An 18,940-nucleotide genomic window follows, 5' to 3' on the forward strand; every position below is an offset into this window, starting at 1 on the left:
TGTATAACCATTGCTCTGAATGATGTTGATGTTTTGACTGATGTTTTGATGAGTAACTACCTGATAATGGCCTTCTGATTGCCAGAGCAGCTCGCAGGCATCCAGGAACCCACTTCTTCCCTTCATTATAAGAAACAGCACTCCCAAATTTTCCAGTAACATCCAGATCTGTTTCCCTGAATGGTATGACAATAACTGAAACATGCATTAGCTCGTTCTCTGTTGTAATTCCCCAAAGTTCACCTTTTACTACAGGCTGAAGAGCCCATGCATGTTCATTTTCCTGCTCAGTGAGAACTGCTCCTCAGCTTAAAAACAGAGGAATTTATTGAAAAGTCAAATGACTTCCTTCTTGACATCAAATATATCTTATTTTATGTCTTGTGTAAGATGTATACAATACATGTGTTTCATGTTTGCATCTTGGCTGAGGCTGGAGGTGGAACCACGGAGCAGAGATCTGAAAATGCATCAAAGCATTCTCAGAGGAACAGATGTAAGATGCAATTCAGAATAGCAAAGCAAAGTCTTGTGTTAAAGGAAAAGCCTCAGCATACATGAAAAAACCAGACTTAAAATAATTGAAGTCTGTGCCAGAAACATGAAGAAAGCTTCATCACTGAAGAAAATCTCTCCCAGTGAGTTCAGACAGAGCAGCGATTGCACAGGAAGAGAAGAATTTTCCCAGAGGAACTCTGAAAATACCTGAAAATTCACCCAGAATTGCTGTTTGTCCACACTCTGTGTGGGAGATTTATTCAGACAGAATTTCTTCAATAATTTCAAAGTGTGGGAGTAGAAAGTGTAGAAAAGATTTTTGAGGAAAACCTTTTTTTTTTTTTTTTTTTTTTTGTGTTCCTACCAAAAGACAACACATAAGAAGCAGGTAATTTATGTGCACAGAATGCTGTACAAATCATAATTGAAAGCAAACTTGAAAAGGAACCAGTCAGTGACTAGAACACTGTAGCAGAGCCCATGGATGTGACAAAGTTGGGCTAAAAATACTGATTTTCTGTGGGGAAGAACAAGAAGTAGAAGGATCTATATTTTAGTGCATGCAGAACATTGAAGCTGTATAAAGGCAATGGTGTGGAGAAAAGAGAGCTCAAGAAATATAAAATCTGTATTTCTTCACAACCTTTGTGTTGTTCAAATCCCCTGCCAAAAAGAAAATGCCCAGACAGGTTTAATGCAAGGAAGGTGACTTTCTTATAGGATTTAGGATGTAAAGCCCTATAAGCCCAGCTTTCTATAAAACTATATATATATATATATATATATTTTTTTTTTTTAGACTGCTCTCCTCCTGATATTGTGGGAACTCCCCATCTCCCACATGGAGAACTATGTTACTATGATTCTCTGAAGTTCAGTCACTGAATCTTCTTAAAGAAACTGGGGTGGGTTTTATTTTTCAGTTTGCAGGAGTGGAGCTGAGCAAAATTTCAGTGGAAAGTAGCCCAGATAGGGATTCATTCCTTTATGGGGTATTTACATGTTATGGCAGAGCTGATACCAAAGGTTCCTGGTGGCTCTGAATCAGTGCTGACTGATCTGATGGGCACAGGAGAGGTTTGAGAACCACCAGGGAGACGTGAGACCTCCCTTACCTCTGGGATAATAAACCCACATCTTAATGGAGATAATTAGCTATTAACTAAAGCTTTTACTTTGATTCTGCTGATAACAGAGTAACTAATGCTAAGAGAAATAGGGGAAGAGTTCAAAAAGGGCACAGCTCCAGCATCCTAATGGATAAATCTGCATTTCCCAGCTAAGCAGGGTTAGGAGCTGCTGTTTGGCTCAGCAGTGGATATTCACACAATCAAATTTCTCTTTCTTCCCCCTCAGATCCAGACTTTGTTCTTATTGCTCATTGATAACAGAACTGGTCTCTTCTACTCCTTAGCAGAATTTGCACACAGTCTTGGAGAGGGGAAATTGCTATGGGCCAGAACTCTGCCAGTTTGTGCCAACATTTACCAAATATTGGATTGGTTTAACATTTAGATTAGATGTTAGGGAGAAATTCTTTATTCAGAGAGTGGGGAGGCCCTGGCACAGGTTGCCCAGAGAAGCTGTGGCTGCCCCTGGATCCCTGGAGGTGTCCCAGGCCATGTTGGACAGGGCTTGGAGCACCCTGGGATAGCAGAAGATGTCCCTGCCTGTGTCAGGAGAGTGGAATGAGATGAGTATTTAAAGTCCCTTCCAACCCAAAACTCACTGGGATTCTGTGACTGTTTGAGCCTGTGTCCTCCAATTCTTCATTTCCTTCATACAGACGTAGCCAAAGTGATAATATCTTAAAAACATCTGCATTGAGGGACAGCCTTCAGTCTGCAATTCGTGCATACACCATATGCATGCTTATAAATGAGGCCAGGGCATCCTGCAATCTGGTGCAGTCATTGTGAGCACGGGAAACCTGTGCACTCACTCTTACAGGTCACTGGTTACTCATCACTACTCATATTAAATGATAGAGGATTCAGGCTAGAAAGTGCTCTGGGTTTAATTTTTTTTTCTTTATTTTTAATAGATGACTTTGCTAGGAAAAATGGTACTGTGGATATTTTGCTGTGTGGTCCTGGTGCTGGGTGAGTGCACTTAAGATTATTTCTCCCTTGGAAGTTTTCTCTGCCCCAGTGCTGCTATGTTTGCTCAGTCATGTGAGACAAAAGCAGAAATTCCCAGCTTTCTTTGAATGCAGAAACAGGAACACAGAAAACAAAATATAGCAAACAATCAGATAAGTTAAGTCTGGTAGGGAATGAAGTATGAACTTGCAGTTGGCTTATTCAGGTCCAATAGGTCTTTTAGACTTTCCTGAAGTGTTGTCTTTCTCTTTCCCATGGATGTATGAGAGAACTGAAAATGTGAAAGATCTGGGATATAGCACAGGAGAGACACTCCTCTCTGTGAAGGCCCATGAGCATTAAACTGGAAAAACAAAACACAGATATTGGAGGGCAGGTTTGGGCAAGGAGGGAGATGTGGCTGCTTTGCAGTGAGGGGCAGGGGATGAGGACTGGTGATGAGGGGGCTGTCCTGGGATGGTGGTCTACTCCAGCCTGTCTTCTTCCTTTGTTTCTGGATTGTGGGTGCTGCTTTTTCCATCTCTCCTTCCAGCCAATATTACCTGGAGTAGAAAATTGTTTTGCAGTCTAATGAACTGCAGAACTGAAACTTAAACAGAACTCTTACATTTTCCTTGAAATCTGCACATTTATAAGAGCTCCACTTTTTGTTATGAATTCTAGGGTCTGTCCTCCTGGCTATAAATGCTGTAAAATTGGGCCAAATCCTGATCATGGTTTCACCAGTTTTGATACATTTGGCTGGGCTTTTCTTTCCTTATTCCGCCTGATGACCCAGGACTACTGGGAGCGTCTGTACCAACAGGTACCAGTTTTGTGCATGGTTCAGAACTGACCTTCATTAATTGGAGTAAAATATGCGTAGAGAGGACAAGAAACCTCAAATAAAAGCAATAGCTACAAGTCATCGAGCTCATGCTTCCCTTCTGTCTGTGACGCCTAGAGAAGGAATGCTGAAGTGCTTTCCAGCCCTTTCACCCTGCTCTTGGAAAAAAGTCCTAAAAGGGTTCTGTCCTTCAAAAATATAAAAATGCCTCCTTGATTGTCTTCATGGGATGTACAATCAATGATTCACATGTGAGGGTATAGGAGGAGGCAGGAAGACAGGGAAGAACAGCAAAGAAATTTCTAATTCCATTTAAACATTCTAAAGCCTTGTGTCTGGGAAGGTCAGTGCTTTTAAAGAATTTCAGAGACACCTTGAAAGCCTATTTGGTATGTTTTGTGGTAATGTTTATCTCTGGGGTGTGTTGCTTGCAGACCCTCAGAGCTTCTGGGAAGGTGTATGTAGTCTTCTTCATGATGGTCATCTTTCTGGGCTCATTTTATCTAGTCAACTTGATTCTGGCTGTAGTAAAAATGGCATATGAGGACCAGAACAAGGCCACCATTGCTGTAACTGAGGCGAAGGAAAGGATGTTTCGGGAAGCCATGGAATTACTGCAGAAGGATCAAGAGGTAGGTTAATTATTCACTTGCAAGTGTTTCTCTTGTTGTTCTACTTTTTGTTGCTTAACCTGGTTTAGGTTGGAAGGGACCTTAAAGATCATCTCATTCCAAGCCCCTGCCATGGCCAGGGACACCTTCCACTAGACCAGGCTGCTCAGAGTCCCATCCTGACATAAGGAAAAGCATCACTCCCTATGTACAGCTGTATATAAAAACCACTCATGGAAACAGGAGCGAGTGATAAATTATGGAAATTAGTGATTCCTGGAGCTGCAGAACAGCTCCTTGTTCAGCTGTGTATGTTTCTTGTGAAACAATTACTTTTATTCTGGATAAGAAGCATTACATGTTGATGTTACTTTAAGAAAAGCTGTATTTTTTAAATCTGGAAAACAAAATTCCATCAACCAGCAGCTTTCAAAAGAAAATGTTGGTTTTTAAATTCTTTTTTATACTATTTTGGGCTGCTGAGCAAAGAAACATACACCAATTCTGCTGGATTAACATCTGAGCCAAAACCTATTGTAGTTGAATGAAAAGTCTCTGGATAACTTAAATAGCATAGAAGTTCTGGAACAAGATACTCCTGTATTTTTAAAATATCACCCTACATTCAGCATGGGAAGGAAAATCATCCACACTGTGAATATAGTCCACAATGAAAAGAAAGAATTTTATTTGAACATTTATTTTGGGGAAAGGATATATTCTACTGCATTATTTTCAAAGTGAGCATTTTTATTGTAAGCAAATTTGCCATCTGGAGGAGTAGGAGCTATAATGTGATTATTTTGCCTCTGGCAGGCCCAGTACATGTGATCATATAACACACTGCAAATAGCAAATTGTTCAGTGCTCCATATGTTGGGGAAATTCTCCTCTTTCTTTTAGCATTGTCATATATTTGAAGATTTTTAATGAGCTTTGCAAAACATAAATTGTTAACAGGAAATAATAATGTAGAGCACAGAAGTGCTTTCTTTCTGCTTTTATTCAAAGCACTCAGGAAAAGATCATGCATGTTTTTCTTTTAATTTCAGTCGCTGGGTATTAAAGGGATTGATATCCCATCACTGAGCTCCTTTGAAGCCTCTTCTCTGTCACCCAAAGAAATCAAAGAAAGGAGCAATAGGAAAAAGAGAAATAAGTCACTGGGGAGAGAAGATAATGGAGAAGAAGAAGAACTCCCCAAGTCACAGCTCCCAGACAGTCAACGAAAGCTGGTAATCTATTATCTGAATCTGAGATCCTTACAGCTTTTCTAGCTTTAATTTAAAATTAATGGCTTGAAAGCATAAGCAGAATGCTATTACAAATACAGATAATTTTTAAGTCTTTAAAAGAAACGAATTTGGGGATAAAAAATAATTAGATGTAAAAATTAATTTGAACAGAAAGTATTATAAATGAAGGATGAAAGTAAAGTTTAAAAAGTTAAATAAATTATCGGTAGCAATGAGAAATAACAAGAAATGAATGACTGTCAGAACTTAGCTTTTATACTGTCATTCTCTGTGAAAAAATTCATACTTAAAATTTCATACTGTCATTCTCCGTGAAAAATTTCGTGCTTAAAATTTCATCCTTAAAAAGTTCATACTTCAACTTTTATGCTTCAGTATAAAGCTTATCTCAAAAACAGTTGGTACAGCTCATAAAGTTTTATTATCTGCCGTTGAGAATCTAAACATAATCCTTCCCAAAAAATGTAAATCGAGTAAGACTTTTGGACTTGCAGTGGTTGACCGTAAACCTTATGAAGCTCTAATAATTTACAGCTTCCCCAGACTTTCTCTATGATATTTTGCTGTTCCCTCTGTTTTGCTTTCCCTGGGCTTCCAGTCTCTCCTGGGCCTGGTGTACGGCCCCAGCGCCGGGCAGGTCACGCGCCGGTTGAGCCACGGGAGCGTGTTCAACTTCCAAATCCCCGCTGCAGAGGCTGGCTCCAGAGGGGATTTTGGTGACAAGGACACCCACAAACCCCGGTGCCGGTCCCTGTCGGGAGCACAGATGGGAAGAAGGCCCAGCCTGCAAAGCCAGAGGGGCTACAGCTCCCACCCTGCCACCCCGAACTGCGCACGGAGCGCCAAAGCCAACAACGCGGACGAACACCTCGGGGTGGGTTTGGGGATGAGAGGAGGGAGCAGCAGGGTGCACAGCCAGGACCCAGTGTCCTCTGAGGGAACCACGCTCCCACCAGTCATGGAAGGCTCAGGAAAGGGGGATTTGGTAAGGAAAAATGTATATTTTTCATATATTTTAAATATATGCTTTATGTTGTGGTTTGTCGATCGGTTGTGAGGTTGGGTTTTTTTGTTGTTTTGAGAGTTTTGCCTAAATGGCAAACAGTGATGTGAAGTCAAGCAGACTGATGTGGGAATTCTTCAGTTGTCTGTAGAAACTGGTTTTTAATAGCCTGATACTCCCTGAAAATTAGATTTTGGCCTTCCTGTTGTAAACCTTATGTTTCTGCTATTCACTATTTTTACTCATAGAGTTTGAAAGGTTCCTAGTAGTGCTGAAATTACAAGTCACCCAAGAGTCTTTTCATCCTAAACGTTGCCCAGGAATGTAATTTTGAATAATACCTGTGATTTTTTTTTTTTCCATAGCCCCTTTAACATCATGCAACAGATTTACCTGTAAGTTCCCCCATTTGCCCAATTTATTCTTTTACCTCTCTCCTATTCCATCAATCTCTTGAGTAACTCCTAGGCCTATTTCCCCTCACACACCCATTTCCAAGGCTGTGCTTGCCCCATGTTACATGCCTGCAGGATCCATCCACTGCAGCCCCATGACAGAGCAGGACCTTCAATCTCACCGACTATTACGTCTTGTAAAAACATACATTTATTTGGCTGCACATCATCATTTCTATTAACTCTCACAGTTACCCATCATCACATCTTGGCTCATTTCACTGCCGTGGTATCTCCCTAATCATGTTTACTTCTCTGAGCAGCCAGCTGGGCATGATGAGAGCAGCATGACACATTTACCTCCTCATCTGTCAGTGGAGTACTTTAATGAGGCTCTTCAGAGACAAAGGGCAGCAAGTGTAGTCAGCATAATTACCAGTGTCTTGGAGGGTAAGTGGTTCCTCATTAAGTTTATTTCAACCCTAAAGTAGTGCTACCATGAAAGAACAAAACATATTTCTTAAAGGTTAGCAGAGATTTGTAGGCGTTTAGTTGGGAATTTCATTGTTATTTTGGACTTATTTTAGAAAAAAAGGTATTACACATCCTCTGTGTGCTGGAACACATCCTTTGCCTATTGTAAAAGCTTGTTTTGTAGGACAGAGAGTGAAGGGGGTTGGGGTGAGTGGGTGGAAGATATTTCTGATCATCTGACATGCAAGACTGGGGCACTGTTTTCTCCTCCTGATCCTCTGATTTGTGTCGTGTCAGTGGCAGAATTCAGAGGATTCACAGGCGTGCAGAATTCAACAATTAACAAGATTATGCAAGTAAAATTAGTTGTGGCAATTCTTTGATATTGAATATTTAACTTCACAATTTTATTCCATTATGTTACCTTCCCATGTGGATTTTTGGTGGGAATTAATCAGGAGAGTTATTTTAATGACTGATAGTTTTGTTGCAGATCTTGCTGAAAAATTTCAGTCCAAGTTATTCAGGATGATCAACTTTTGTTTTCTTTTGGCCCTTTTGAGGAGCTCTACCACCAGTCCTTGGACCACAAATACGGGATTGAACAGGGGGGTACCTGTGCAGGAAGGTCTCTTTTCCTAATTTTCAATTTTATTTTTTTTCCTGGGAGAATCACGGTTGCAACACATCCAGTTGAGCTTTGCCTTACAGTGTATTTCTTTAGAGATCTGGGTTTTGCTGCACAGTTTCAGCTGTGAACTGGGGTGGAACAGGACTTGTGGCTCTAGTGGAAGACAAGAGCTAGACCTGGAGTGAGGATTGAGTCAGAGTGATCCCTGTGGAATAAGTGGTGTACAGTGCAGGTGTAGGTGTTGAGCCTGGGGGAGAAGAAATGAAAATTAAACAGAGGGAAGAAATAAGGACAGGCCCAATTAAGAAAAGAATATGAGTCAGATCCAGCTCATCTATTTTTGAAAAGCTTCCAGGTGCCTTAAAACCAGATGAATAATTCCTAATGTGCTCATACTTAAAGCTATCTCCAGTTGGTCAATGAATTTGCACAGGACTTAAGGTGGGCCAAAAGTATTTTGAAGGGCTCATTAATATTAATGGTGAAGAAAGAAAAGCTATGAGATTAGATTTGAGTAAAAAGATGAAAATGACAAAGACAAAGCAGCTTCTGTCCCAAGTTCTACTTGTGGAAAATGGAGATGTGTTGAACTTGCATCAGCTGGGAAATGGTGGGCGTGACCTTTCCCATGGAAAAGGCCAAAGACCAAATTTCAGGCAATTTGGATTTGCCAGAGTCAGAATTCCCATGTCTACCATTGATTCTTTAAGCTGCCTTGAGAGTCAAGGGAGACAAAAAGTTGTTGGGTGTGACACAGCCATTGTCCCAGACACCCTTGTGGGGACAGGGTGGAAGGGCTGTACCTGCTCTGTTGTCCTGCAAGAGCATGAGGAGCTGTGGTGAGGCCTCTGCATTGTCAGATGATTGTAGTAGCAGTCTGAGACAAATAAAACCCTTTCCAAAGGCTTTTGAAGGAAATGCTCATGAAAGAATTTGGAATCCAATTTTCTCTGAATTTTTATTTTCACGTTTATCAGCTGATGTAAGAACCACATGAATGCTAAAAAAGTGCAGGGAGGCTCTGTGAGAGATGAGAGATTTCCTTTATCTTCTCTGGTCTTTTGAATGCTTGAAGTTGTTATTTTACCATCTTGCTCAGTGGTAACTAATAATAGAAGGATTTTCTTCTTCATTTAGAACGTGAAGAAGCTCAGCAGAAATGCCCACCATGCCTGAAGAACTTGGCTTTAAAGTATCTAATCTGTGGCTGTTGCCCACTTTGGTTGAGGCTCAAGGAAAAAGTGTCTGCTTTCATAAAGGATCCATTTTTTGACCTCGCCATCACTGTTTGCATTGTAATAAACACTTTGTTCATGGCACTGGAGCACAATAATATGTCACCTACTTTTAAATGCAGGCTTGAAATAGCCAACTTGGTAAGCAAATTCTCAGCTACATGGCTTTTTATAGGATTAATTAACTGGTTGATGTGTGTTTTGACTTGAAACATAAAAAGTAATAGTAAAAATTAAAAATTAGCAAACCCTGCATTTATAAACTTTATTTCTAATGTAGAAGATTCCCAGATTTTTTATACACTTTGGCATGCTCCTGAGAAGGCAGAAAACAATCCTCCCATTTTAATTAAAAGTGCATTGGGACTTCATAAACTTCATGGGTTTTATTAACCTGTCCATGAACGTTGTTTGAGGGAACATGACCTAGAGATAAGATCATTTCATGGCTACTTGCAGGCTAATGCTACTGTTTCTTTGTCACAGGTTTTTACAGGAATCTTCACTGCAGAAATGATCTTAAAAATCATCGCTCTAGATCCATATTACTATTTTCATCAGCCCTGGAATATTTTTGACAGTGTCATTGTCACACTGAGTTTGGTTGAACTGGATTTCCCCAAACACAGAAGCAGCAAAAAAAGGCAAAAAGGAGGAACCCTGTCAGTTTTACGATCCTTCAGACTGGTAATGCTTCATGCATGCTCAGTAGTATGAAACTTTATCTTGTGAATTTAACAGAGAATACTTCTGTAGTTAGGAGGCAAGAAATGATCTTTTTCTTTTCTTTTTTTTTTTTTTTTTTACTCCTATTGTTTTTATTTCCTCATCTTGGCTTTAAGAAATGCACTCAAACTCCTTGTGATGTTAGAGTCAGAGATTAAGATGTATATTTCTTTTGAATTCACTGAGAAATATTCAAAGGAAAAGAATGTTCCAGAATGGAGATGTTCTAAAACTGATGCAAATAATTAAAAATAGCACCGGGAATTAGGAAACAAGTGCCAGAGTACAAACAGAAATAAACAATATTTAAAGAGAGATATGGAAATTATGTTAAGATATCCACTACATATACTGAGGACTGATTCAAATTGCTTTATCAAAATATAGACACTTTTCATAGTACTACAGCAGCAGTCCCTGAGCTTTTGGTCCTTTGTTTTACATGTAAATCTGGCACCATAATCGACATCAAGAGCATTGCATGGACACCTGCCTGTGTGGCCAAGTATTTATCAAGGTCTCAAGTTAGTTTGGTCCTTTACGAGGTGATTAGTTTATGTGTGCAGTGTTGCCCAGTCAAAAGAAAAAGATATCTATAAATCCTTTTAAAAAGTATTAATGTGCCACGAATGTTGCATTGCTGGAATAGTTGAGAATATCAGTAATTTGGTTATTGTAAGATTTGCATGGTGCAAAAGATGAGTTACCTCTACCAATGTCTAACACTATGTTTTATGTTGCTACACAGCTGAGGGTCTTCAAACTGGCAAAGTCCTGGCCAACTTCAAACACTCTAATTAAAATAATTTGTAACTCCCTGGGAGCACTGAGTAATCTGACCCTCGTCCTGGCAATCATCATTTTCCTTTTTGCTATAGTAGGGGTGCAACTTTTTGGGAGAAGTTATGTGGAGAACTGCCATAAATTAAGCAAAGGCTGCAAGGTACGCTGGCACATGAAAGACGTTTTCCATTCATTCCTCATGATTTTCCGAATTCTGTGTGGAGAATGGATTGAGACCATGTGGGACTGCATGGTGGTTGCTGAACCATCACTGTGTCTCGTTGTCTTCCCGCTGGTCATGGTGATAGGAAACTTTATGGTAAGTTTCACAATGTGTTCTGCTCTTCATCCTGTCTGTGGTGGACTCCAGTTAATGGCTGTTCTGACAACAAAAAAACCTGTTCCCTAAAAACAGGTGCAAAAATTACCTATGTGTGTTATAGTCTGCAAAATCCTCTTTTTCCTTTCACCTTTGAGCCATTGTCTGTATTTTCCCATTTTGTGAACTTTGCACACAGCATCACTTGACCTTTTCATGTGGCAATGTGACAAGAAATACCTTTGCAGTAAATACGCTACAGGCAGCTATGTTTCTTCACATCTTGGGATTTGGATGTAAATAATCAGTGAGGCTTATGGCTTACCTGCTTGAATTAATTAGGCCAAGTGCTTAAGTCCCTCTCTAAATCAATTTTATTTCATTTAAGACCTCATGCAAGTACTGAATTCTTTATCAGCAAATGGCGGAATCTACAGTGCTACAACAGAAATCAGGATTATTTTTAGGCATCTCAAAGTACATTTATGTCCAAGAGCTGGATTTTGCAATGGCATAACCTACACAGCCTCAACACACTCTGCTGGGACATAAGGGACAGCCTGCCTTCCTTGGTCCTGTGCTGTCCATGTCCTTTCTTGATGCCCAAATCATAAATATCTTCTTTTAATAACTTTACTCCTCATGTTCTTCATTCATATGCCAAACTTCTCTTAATTGTAAAAAAAATTCTGAACATATTTAACTCTAGACAGACCTTTATGGGAAATCTCTGCTCTGTGGCTGGATCCTAAATATGTATTTAATGGCCTGTTCCAAACTGCAAGAATTGATGTCAGTGATGAAATGCTGTGAGTGAGATTTATATCACACAATGTTAACTGTCAAGCAATGAAGTGTTTAGCCCTTGCTTTTTGTCCAGGCTTTCTTATGGTCCAAGGAAGCAGAGAGAGATATCTGGGACTGAGATTTATTCCAGCCTAAAGTCAATAACTAAGACAGATGGGATGAATTGATCTCTGGAGAGCTGACATTCTCCACTGCCTGTGGTCCTTGGATGGCTCAGGGGTGCTATCTGCCCAGTTCTGCCATGATAAAAGTTAAGATACACGGATCCCATTAGAAACCAAAATACTAGTGAAATTTTAAAATTATCATATTCCCTTAAAAGCAAACAAACAAAAAACAAATGGAGGTTTAAAAATTGTTTGAAGGTTTCTCACTTTAAAAATGAGAAATTCGAGCTTCTCTTGGTTTTGATTTTTGTGATAATGTGGCAGATTTGAGGAAATTTCTGGGCCTGAATCTGATATCACAGAATTTTGGAAGTATTTCCACAAAGGCCTGATTTAATTCTAATTTAAAGAATGAAAAGACAATTATTAAACTGACAGTAAATGAGTCTTTGTTACTACCTTAACCTTTGAAAAGTTTCTTTCACCAAAAAAAATGCATTTGGCATGTAGATCTGTTTCCTCTTGTAGTTTAAATTAAGTTTTTTGAGAGGAGAAGAATGGGAACATTGAAATTTCTGATAGTGAATTTGATTTCATCAACCACAATGTGATCAGTCACTGTCATTTCCTTATCACCTTGTTTTGGTTTGCTCAGGAGAGACTGAACTTCAGTAGCACCTGTGTTCTTCAAAGTTAGAATTCAAATGTTAGTCTCTGTACTTTAATTTTTTATTATTATTATTTCAATTGCTTTCAGGTTCTCAACCTTTTCATTGCACTGCTGCTGAGTTCTTTTAGTGCTGACAGTCTGCAGACAGCAGAGGATGATGGGGAGATGAACAACCTTCGGATTGCCGTCACTCGGATCCGCAAGGGATTCCACCTTGTCAAGAGCGTGACGTGGGATGCCTGCTGTAGGAAGCTCAGGCAGATAAAGAAAGTGCACAAGAAGAAAATCAAATTAACTGCACAGAACTCACTTGGGTTCAAGAGTGAAGAGACAGAAAGTTGTAAAGAGAATTACAATAATGAATGGATTGAGGAAAATAGTGACAAATGCCCAGGTCTGGAAGATTTTCTTAGAAACCCCAACGTATTTGTTTGTGTCCCTATTGCTGAGGCAGAAAATACAAGTGAGGGTTTTGAAGATGATGATAAACTGAGCACATTTACTGACACAGAATGCAGCAAACAGGTAATGGATTTCTTTATTTGTGTTGGAACAGTAAAATTGTGGAGAGAGACAAAGGGAGGGAGGGATGTGCGGGGGAAGATGGTCTCTAGCAGAACAGGGTGGGATATGTTGGTCAGTTTCCAGAGTGCTACAAACTTTTGAGCTAGAACCAAAAGTAAAAATATTTTTATCAAGGGTAAATCATCACTTGGAGCCTTTTAAAATCAAGATTCTTTAATTCATGGTTTAAAAGAAAAATTTTGCAGGAATTCTGGCTGACATGCTGTGGTGCACACAGGTAATTGTGGCAGTCCTTGGTGAACTTGTATTTTTTTGTGTAAATATTTATGAATAATATCAACTGTTCTGGTATTATTTGCACAAAAGGGCAAAAACACATGTTCTGCATACAGAACATTATCATGGATTCAGAATATGAATTGATAGCTCTGATCCTTACTTCATGTTTTTCCTTGCTGTGTGTAGTATGTAGTAATTATTTGAAGTGGATGGGACTAACTAAGGACTGGCTCTACTAAGGACATGTTTTTAATTCTACATTATATATTTACCCTATTTCTTTGTGCTCTATGAGTTTTACAGTTCTGCTTTAATCACAATTGTCATTCTGGTATTACAATTTCCCATCCTAAATTTCCCTCTTAATTCCTATGTAAGAATTCTCATTTAAGTTCTGAATAGATGGCTAAAATGTCTTCATTTGCTGTATGTCTGTTGGGGAAAAGTTCTATCCTTAGGTAAAATCAGAGACACAAAATGATCCTTTCTTATAACTCTTGTCTGGAGAGTCTCAATTTAAATGAGATTTTTAACTTACTGGTTTTTTTCCCTCTGATTTGTACGGCCCCTAAAAAGGCAAAAGAAAGCTCCTCTAATCCACAGATTAATTTCAGGATGAAAATCACCTGAGGCAAATGGGAGACAGAGCAAAAAATTCAGGCAGCTGGAGTAAAGGATCAGGATTTTCTTCTGAAGAATTAAGTGTGCTCTATCTAGGAAAGGACAGGAAGGGTGAACTCTCATCACCAGAAGAAAAAGAGGTAACAGTTTATTTTTTTTCAGTGATGTTGACTTTCCAATACTGGTCAAACACAGGCATATTCCTGTTCAGGGGGTTACCAGAAGCAGCTCTGAACTTGCAGTACCTGGTCTGGCAGGACAAGAGCCAATACTGGAGCTGGAATTCTGTGAGCAAAATCAAAGGGTTTCTAGGTATTTATTTCAAAGAAAAGTATAAGTATAGGAAAGAGAGCATGTAAAAATGGGGAAACTACGATGTAATTTTGGTAGCAATTATGAATAATTTATAAAATACTCTCTGATACCTTCCATTTATTAAATTCTGAGTCCACAAAACAGGAGGATTAAGAAAAAAAGAATTAAAGAGAGATAAGCTTCCATGTGGAAAATTCCATCAAGTCTCCCTGTGTCCTTAGTATCTTGGATTCAAGAAACATAATGCTTGAAATGAGTTTCTCTCTATGTCATTAAAGATCATTGTTACCAGATTACAGTACTTTTAAAATAATTTTGAATGTAGAATACATTCAAAGAAGTAAAAAACAGCATTATGGAAATATGAAAGAACAAAAACATAGAGTAAGTAATTGTTAACAAACTGCTGACTCATAACATATTGTCTTTGGTTTAATGGGATGGCAAAAAGCTTTGTAACTGGAGAACACAGGGTATGATTCCAATTTCTACTTCCTAAATACTGTCATGGGTGCTCAGTTCCTGGCATGATAACGGATATATTTATCTGTGTGTCCTGTGTGAATGCATCTTTCCATGATTTCATGGTTTTAACCCAAGTAATTTCTCCTGTTTTGAGAACGACATTCCCTAATATGCAATTTAAAGGCTCTTCAATTTCCCAGCTGATTTTCCCAGTGACATCTGGTTCACGTAGATATTGGAATTGTAGAGCTTTGGCCTCTATTTGAATGCACATATTGGAACTTCTAAGCTTCTATCTTTTAAAATCAAAAAGTGTTTTCCATTACCAATAGCACTTGTAATATTAGTACATAACAAAGCTTTAATTTTGAGTTTTATTTATTCATGGATTAATTTATTCATTTGGACCTGAATTAGAAAGAATCAATAACTGATATTATTGGGTAGTTGGACGGTTTCAGCTCTTCTGCCGCCAGCACAGTGGATCTGGCAAATCCCAAAGATGTTTTAAAACAGATTCCAGAATTTTCTGAAGACTTCAAGACTCCAGAGCAATGTTTTCCAGAAGGTAAGACTCTTATGGTTTCACTACTGGGAAGTGAGAAGAGGGAAAACTCAACTTGTTTCTCTACTGGTGCTGAGCCAATAGGGTCAGATTATTTTTAGTTAATTTTAGTTATCTGAAAAAAGCTAAATAGTTGTCCCTACCTAGTCAACACAGAGACTGAGACACCTGAAAAATAAAACCCTTTTCCCTAAAAAGCCAACTGCTTTGAAGACATGGGCAATGGTATAGACCCCATTCTGAAAAATAGGATTGTGAGGTGAGATGAATTTCACTCAGTTCAACAGCAACCAAGTCACTCTGGGGGTTTCACACAAAAAAGTGTGCATGGAATCATGTCTCACATGGCAATGGTCACTTGGCGCAAAGTATTTATCAATACTTTGCAGCAGTAAGAGCATTCCTTGAATAACATTTCATGAACAATCTCAAATAAAGGAGTGAAATAAGCAAAATAAGCTGTTAAGATTATTTCAATTTCTATACGGTGATGATTAGAGAATTGCAGAATGACCTGGGTTGGAAAGGACCTTAAATATCATCCAATAATTTGAGGACTCTTTTCAAATCATCAGACAATATCTAGCTTTGCAAGTTGTTCTAGGATGTATGAAGAACTTTTATGATTTCTTCCTACCCTAATATGTAACGACACTGGCTTTCACAAGATCAATCCTGACAAATTTGGTGCCTTTCTATGCTGGGGTTACAGCATCTCATCTCTGCTTTCCCAAGAGTGAACAGAAACTGAGAATGGCTCTTGTAACATCAAGACTCTTCTTCCCATGGCCTTGAAGTTTTTGAGCCCCAACAGCAGATCAGTGAGAGCCTGTCCAGTGTCTCGGAAATATCTTGAAATAATGGAAGGTTGTCCAAGGGGGCACCTCACCTATTTACATACACCTACTGTGTATATAAATACGAGCTACAAGAAAAGCTAAACTAGATGTATCCTTTTCTTTTTTTTTTTCTTTTTTTCTTTTTTTTTTTTTTTCTTTTTTTTTTTTTTCTTTTGTAAAACACAGAAGCCACCAACAACAATGCAGTAACTGTGACCACTGACTTTGTCCTGTCCCCAGAAGTTTCCTGGCCATGCCTTCACATCCATGTGCATTCCTTCCCTGCACTCACTGCTGTCTCTCACTTTCAGGATGTGCTCGGTACTTTCATTGTTGCCCGGATAGATCTTCAAAGTTTGGAGGAGAAATCTGGTGGAATCTGAGGAAAACCTGCTACCAGATTGTTGAGCATTCTTGGTTTGAATCCTTTATCGTGTTCATGATTCTTCTGAGCAGTGGAGCCCTGGTTGGTCTAGCACAGTTTCATGTATTCATGAAGGATTTTTGGCTTTAAATTGCACCCAGAGAAGTTGTTCTTAGCAACAAACAAAGTGAATATCTTTGAACTCATTATGAAGGAAGAGTCTTCAAATAGCAGTCTTTTATTCATCATTTTAGTTATTGCATATCTATTATTGATATTATTAAAAATTATAAGAGAGCATGAGCTAAGCTAAGAATATATGAATCTCAGAAGCTGTTTCTTCTGGCTATATACTGGATTTTTCTCAGGAAGTTATGTCACAATTGTGAAATATTAAAGAGATTTTATACCATTAAAACAAACAAGTTGGGAAAAAATTACTTCATTCTCTTCAATATATATAATTTATGCTATAAATTTCTAAAAATATATACAGTCTTTCTAGGATTTCATTGTGCAGAAAGGATGCATCCACAGGGCTGTATTATATAGAGAAAAAGAAAGAGAAAGCACAGGGAGAATTATACTTTTATCAGCTGGCATAGATTTGAGTAACAAATGGTGTTCGGATCTTTATTATATCAAATTGAATGATAAAAGGGTCTCAGTGTTGCTTGACTTTAATTTTACAAGGTTAATTTCTGATCTTTCCCATTTATCTGTATCTATTATGAATTCAGGCATTTGAAGACATCCATCTAAATAAGAGGGAAAGAATTCAAGCGATTCTGGGATTTCTTGATAAAATGTTCACTTTCATCTTTGTTCTGGAGATGCTTCTGAAGTGGGTGGCTTATGGCTTTAAGAAGTATTTCACCAATGCCTGGTGCTGGCTGGACTTCCTCATTGTAGCTGTGAGTTCTGCCTTTGCTGTTCTTACACAGCATTAGCAGCAGAATCCCTGATTATTTTCTGGATGTAAATTTCAGACAGTGCCCTTAACCCCTGTAGCAGTGGTGTCAGGATATTGTACTCCAGGCACCTGTCTTGGTTTGGAAAGACAGGTGTCTGCCAGGGAAAGCTGGAACTTCCCTTGGAATGGAAAATACAACCCCCCTCCCTCCAAATTATTACAATTTTGAAATTAAGGGAGTTTTCAGGCAAAGATATGAGAATGGGAATAACAGTCCTTTACTGGGAATATTAAAAAATACTAATGTAGTAGGAAAAAAACCAAGCAAATAAAAGAATCCTAGAAACACTGACTGAGTCAGAATATGACCTGACCCCTGTTGGTCAGGGTGTTGGTGTCAGTCCAATCAAGTCCTCCTGGAGTGACAGATGTGGTTCTGTTGAAACAGAGATGATCCTGTAGAAGGGTGGAGTTTTTCTCTGAAGGTCCAGTGGTGGTGAGATGGGTCCAGCTTTCCTCAGATCAAAACAGGGTGTCCTTGTGTTCTGAATCTCAGGTTTTATCCAGGTAGGAATGTTTGGCTCCTCCTGCTGGCTGGAGCATCTCCCAGTGGGATGATGGAATTGTATCAGCCGTGCAGTGAGCCTGGATGGCCCATGAACAGCAGATATCCCCTGGAGGGAGAGTCAGTCCTGGAAGAGATAAGAACACTGCCCCACTTGGTTTTAAGAACTGGCCCATTAACAGAAGACACCTGCCCCTCGCCCTCTGGAGTTATGAGGAATGGGTTGTACAGGAGATAAACACCTCCCCAACCAGATTCAACAGATGGCAAATAGAATACATGTTTTTGGTTACATATTGCAACCCAAGGCAACACCGAAAGCATGGTTTTGTTTGTTGGTTGGATTTTGGTTTTTTTTTAACAGAAATAAAGGAAGCAGATGACAGGACATTGCTAATACTTTTCCTTTGTCTTCCCACTCAGGTCTCTTTGATAAACCTCTTTGGCAGTAACTTTGGGCCCATGAAATCTCTTAGGACTCTGAGACCCTTGAGAGCACTGTCACGGTTTGAGGGAATGAGGGTAAGACTGATGGCAAACTAAAGCTTGTCAGAACTGATAAGCACATAACACATTTGTTACTCATCACTGTGTCTTTATGACACATTGTTCATGAAAACATGTTCACCCTGCATTCAGTTTAGAAACTATAAAATGAATTTTTAAAGAGACCCTTGGTTGAGCTCTTCTGTACTTGGGCATTCCTTATAGACTTTCCAGGAGTGATTGCTTCAAGTGCTGTTGAAACTAAAACTGGCCTAGGTGGAACTTTGTTCCATTGCTGTTCAGACATTCTTGTGTCCCTGTCTTACTGAGATAGGCAAAAAAAGTAGAGAATAAGAACTATGAGAATAAGAATTGCGTGAGCACAATTGTAATTTTTCAAAATCTGATAGCAAGCTAACTCAGAGGAAAGAGTCACTTCAATTTTGAATGTTTTTTACTGGATTGATTTACAAGAACTGTAGCCTATTAAAAAGTACTTTGCTCAAGTTATTGCTTCAAATAGAGTTCCTTCAGAAAACAACAGTGTTTGTCTGTAGAAC

The 18,940-nt window shown here is 39.0% G+C and overlaps 1 protein-coding gene across 1 annotated transcript in view; it reads left to right on the forward strand.

The window, feature by feature from the left end:
• The window catches only part of LOC310916128 (sodium channel protein type 5 subunit alpha-like), a gene marked incomplete at its 3' end in the record, with an annotated part of 88,596 nt that overhangs the window by 62,768 nt on the left and 6,888 nt on the right, over nucleotides 1-18,940 (forward strand). The window contains exons 8-15 of the mRNA XM_083873431.1: nucleotides 3,955-4,058; nucleotides 9,056-9,172; nucleotides 9,518-9,718; nucleotides 10,506-10,859; nucleotides 12,531-12,968; nucleotides 16,408-16,518; nucleotides 17,157-17,330; nucleotides 18,318-18,416. Of these exons, the coding sequence (XP_083729557.1) occupies nucleotides 3,955-4,058; nucleotides 9,056-9,172; nucleotides 9,518-9,718; nucleotides 10,506-10,859; nucleotides 12,531-12,968; nucleotides 16,408-16,518; nucleotides 17,157-17,330; nucleotides 18,318-18,416 (1,598 nt within the window). The remainder of the gene's footprint in view (nucleotides 1-3,954; nucleotides 4,059-9,055; nucleotides 9,173-9,517; nucleotides 9,719-10,505; nucleotides 10,860-12,530; nucleotides 12,969-16,407; nucleotides 16,519-17,156; nucleotides 17,331-18,317; nucleotides 18,417-18,940) is intronic.

Source organism: Zosterops lateralis, assembly GCF_965231275.1.
Source record: "Zosterops lateralis genome assembly, chromosome: 1".
NCBI classification, from domain to species: Eukaryota; Metazoa; Chordata; class Aves; order Passeriformes; family Zosteropidae; genus Zosterops; species Zosterops lateralis.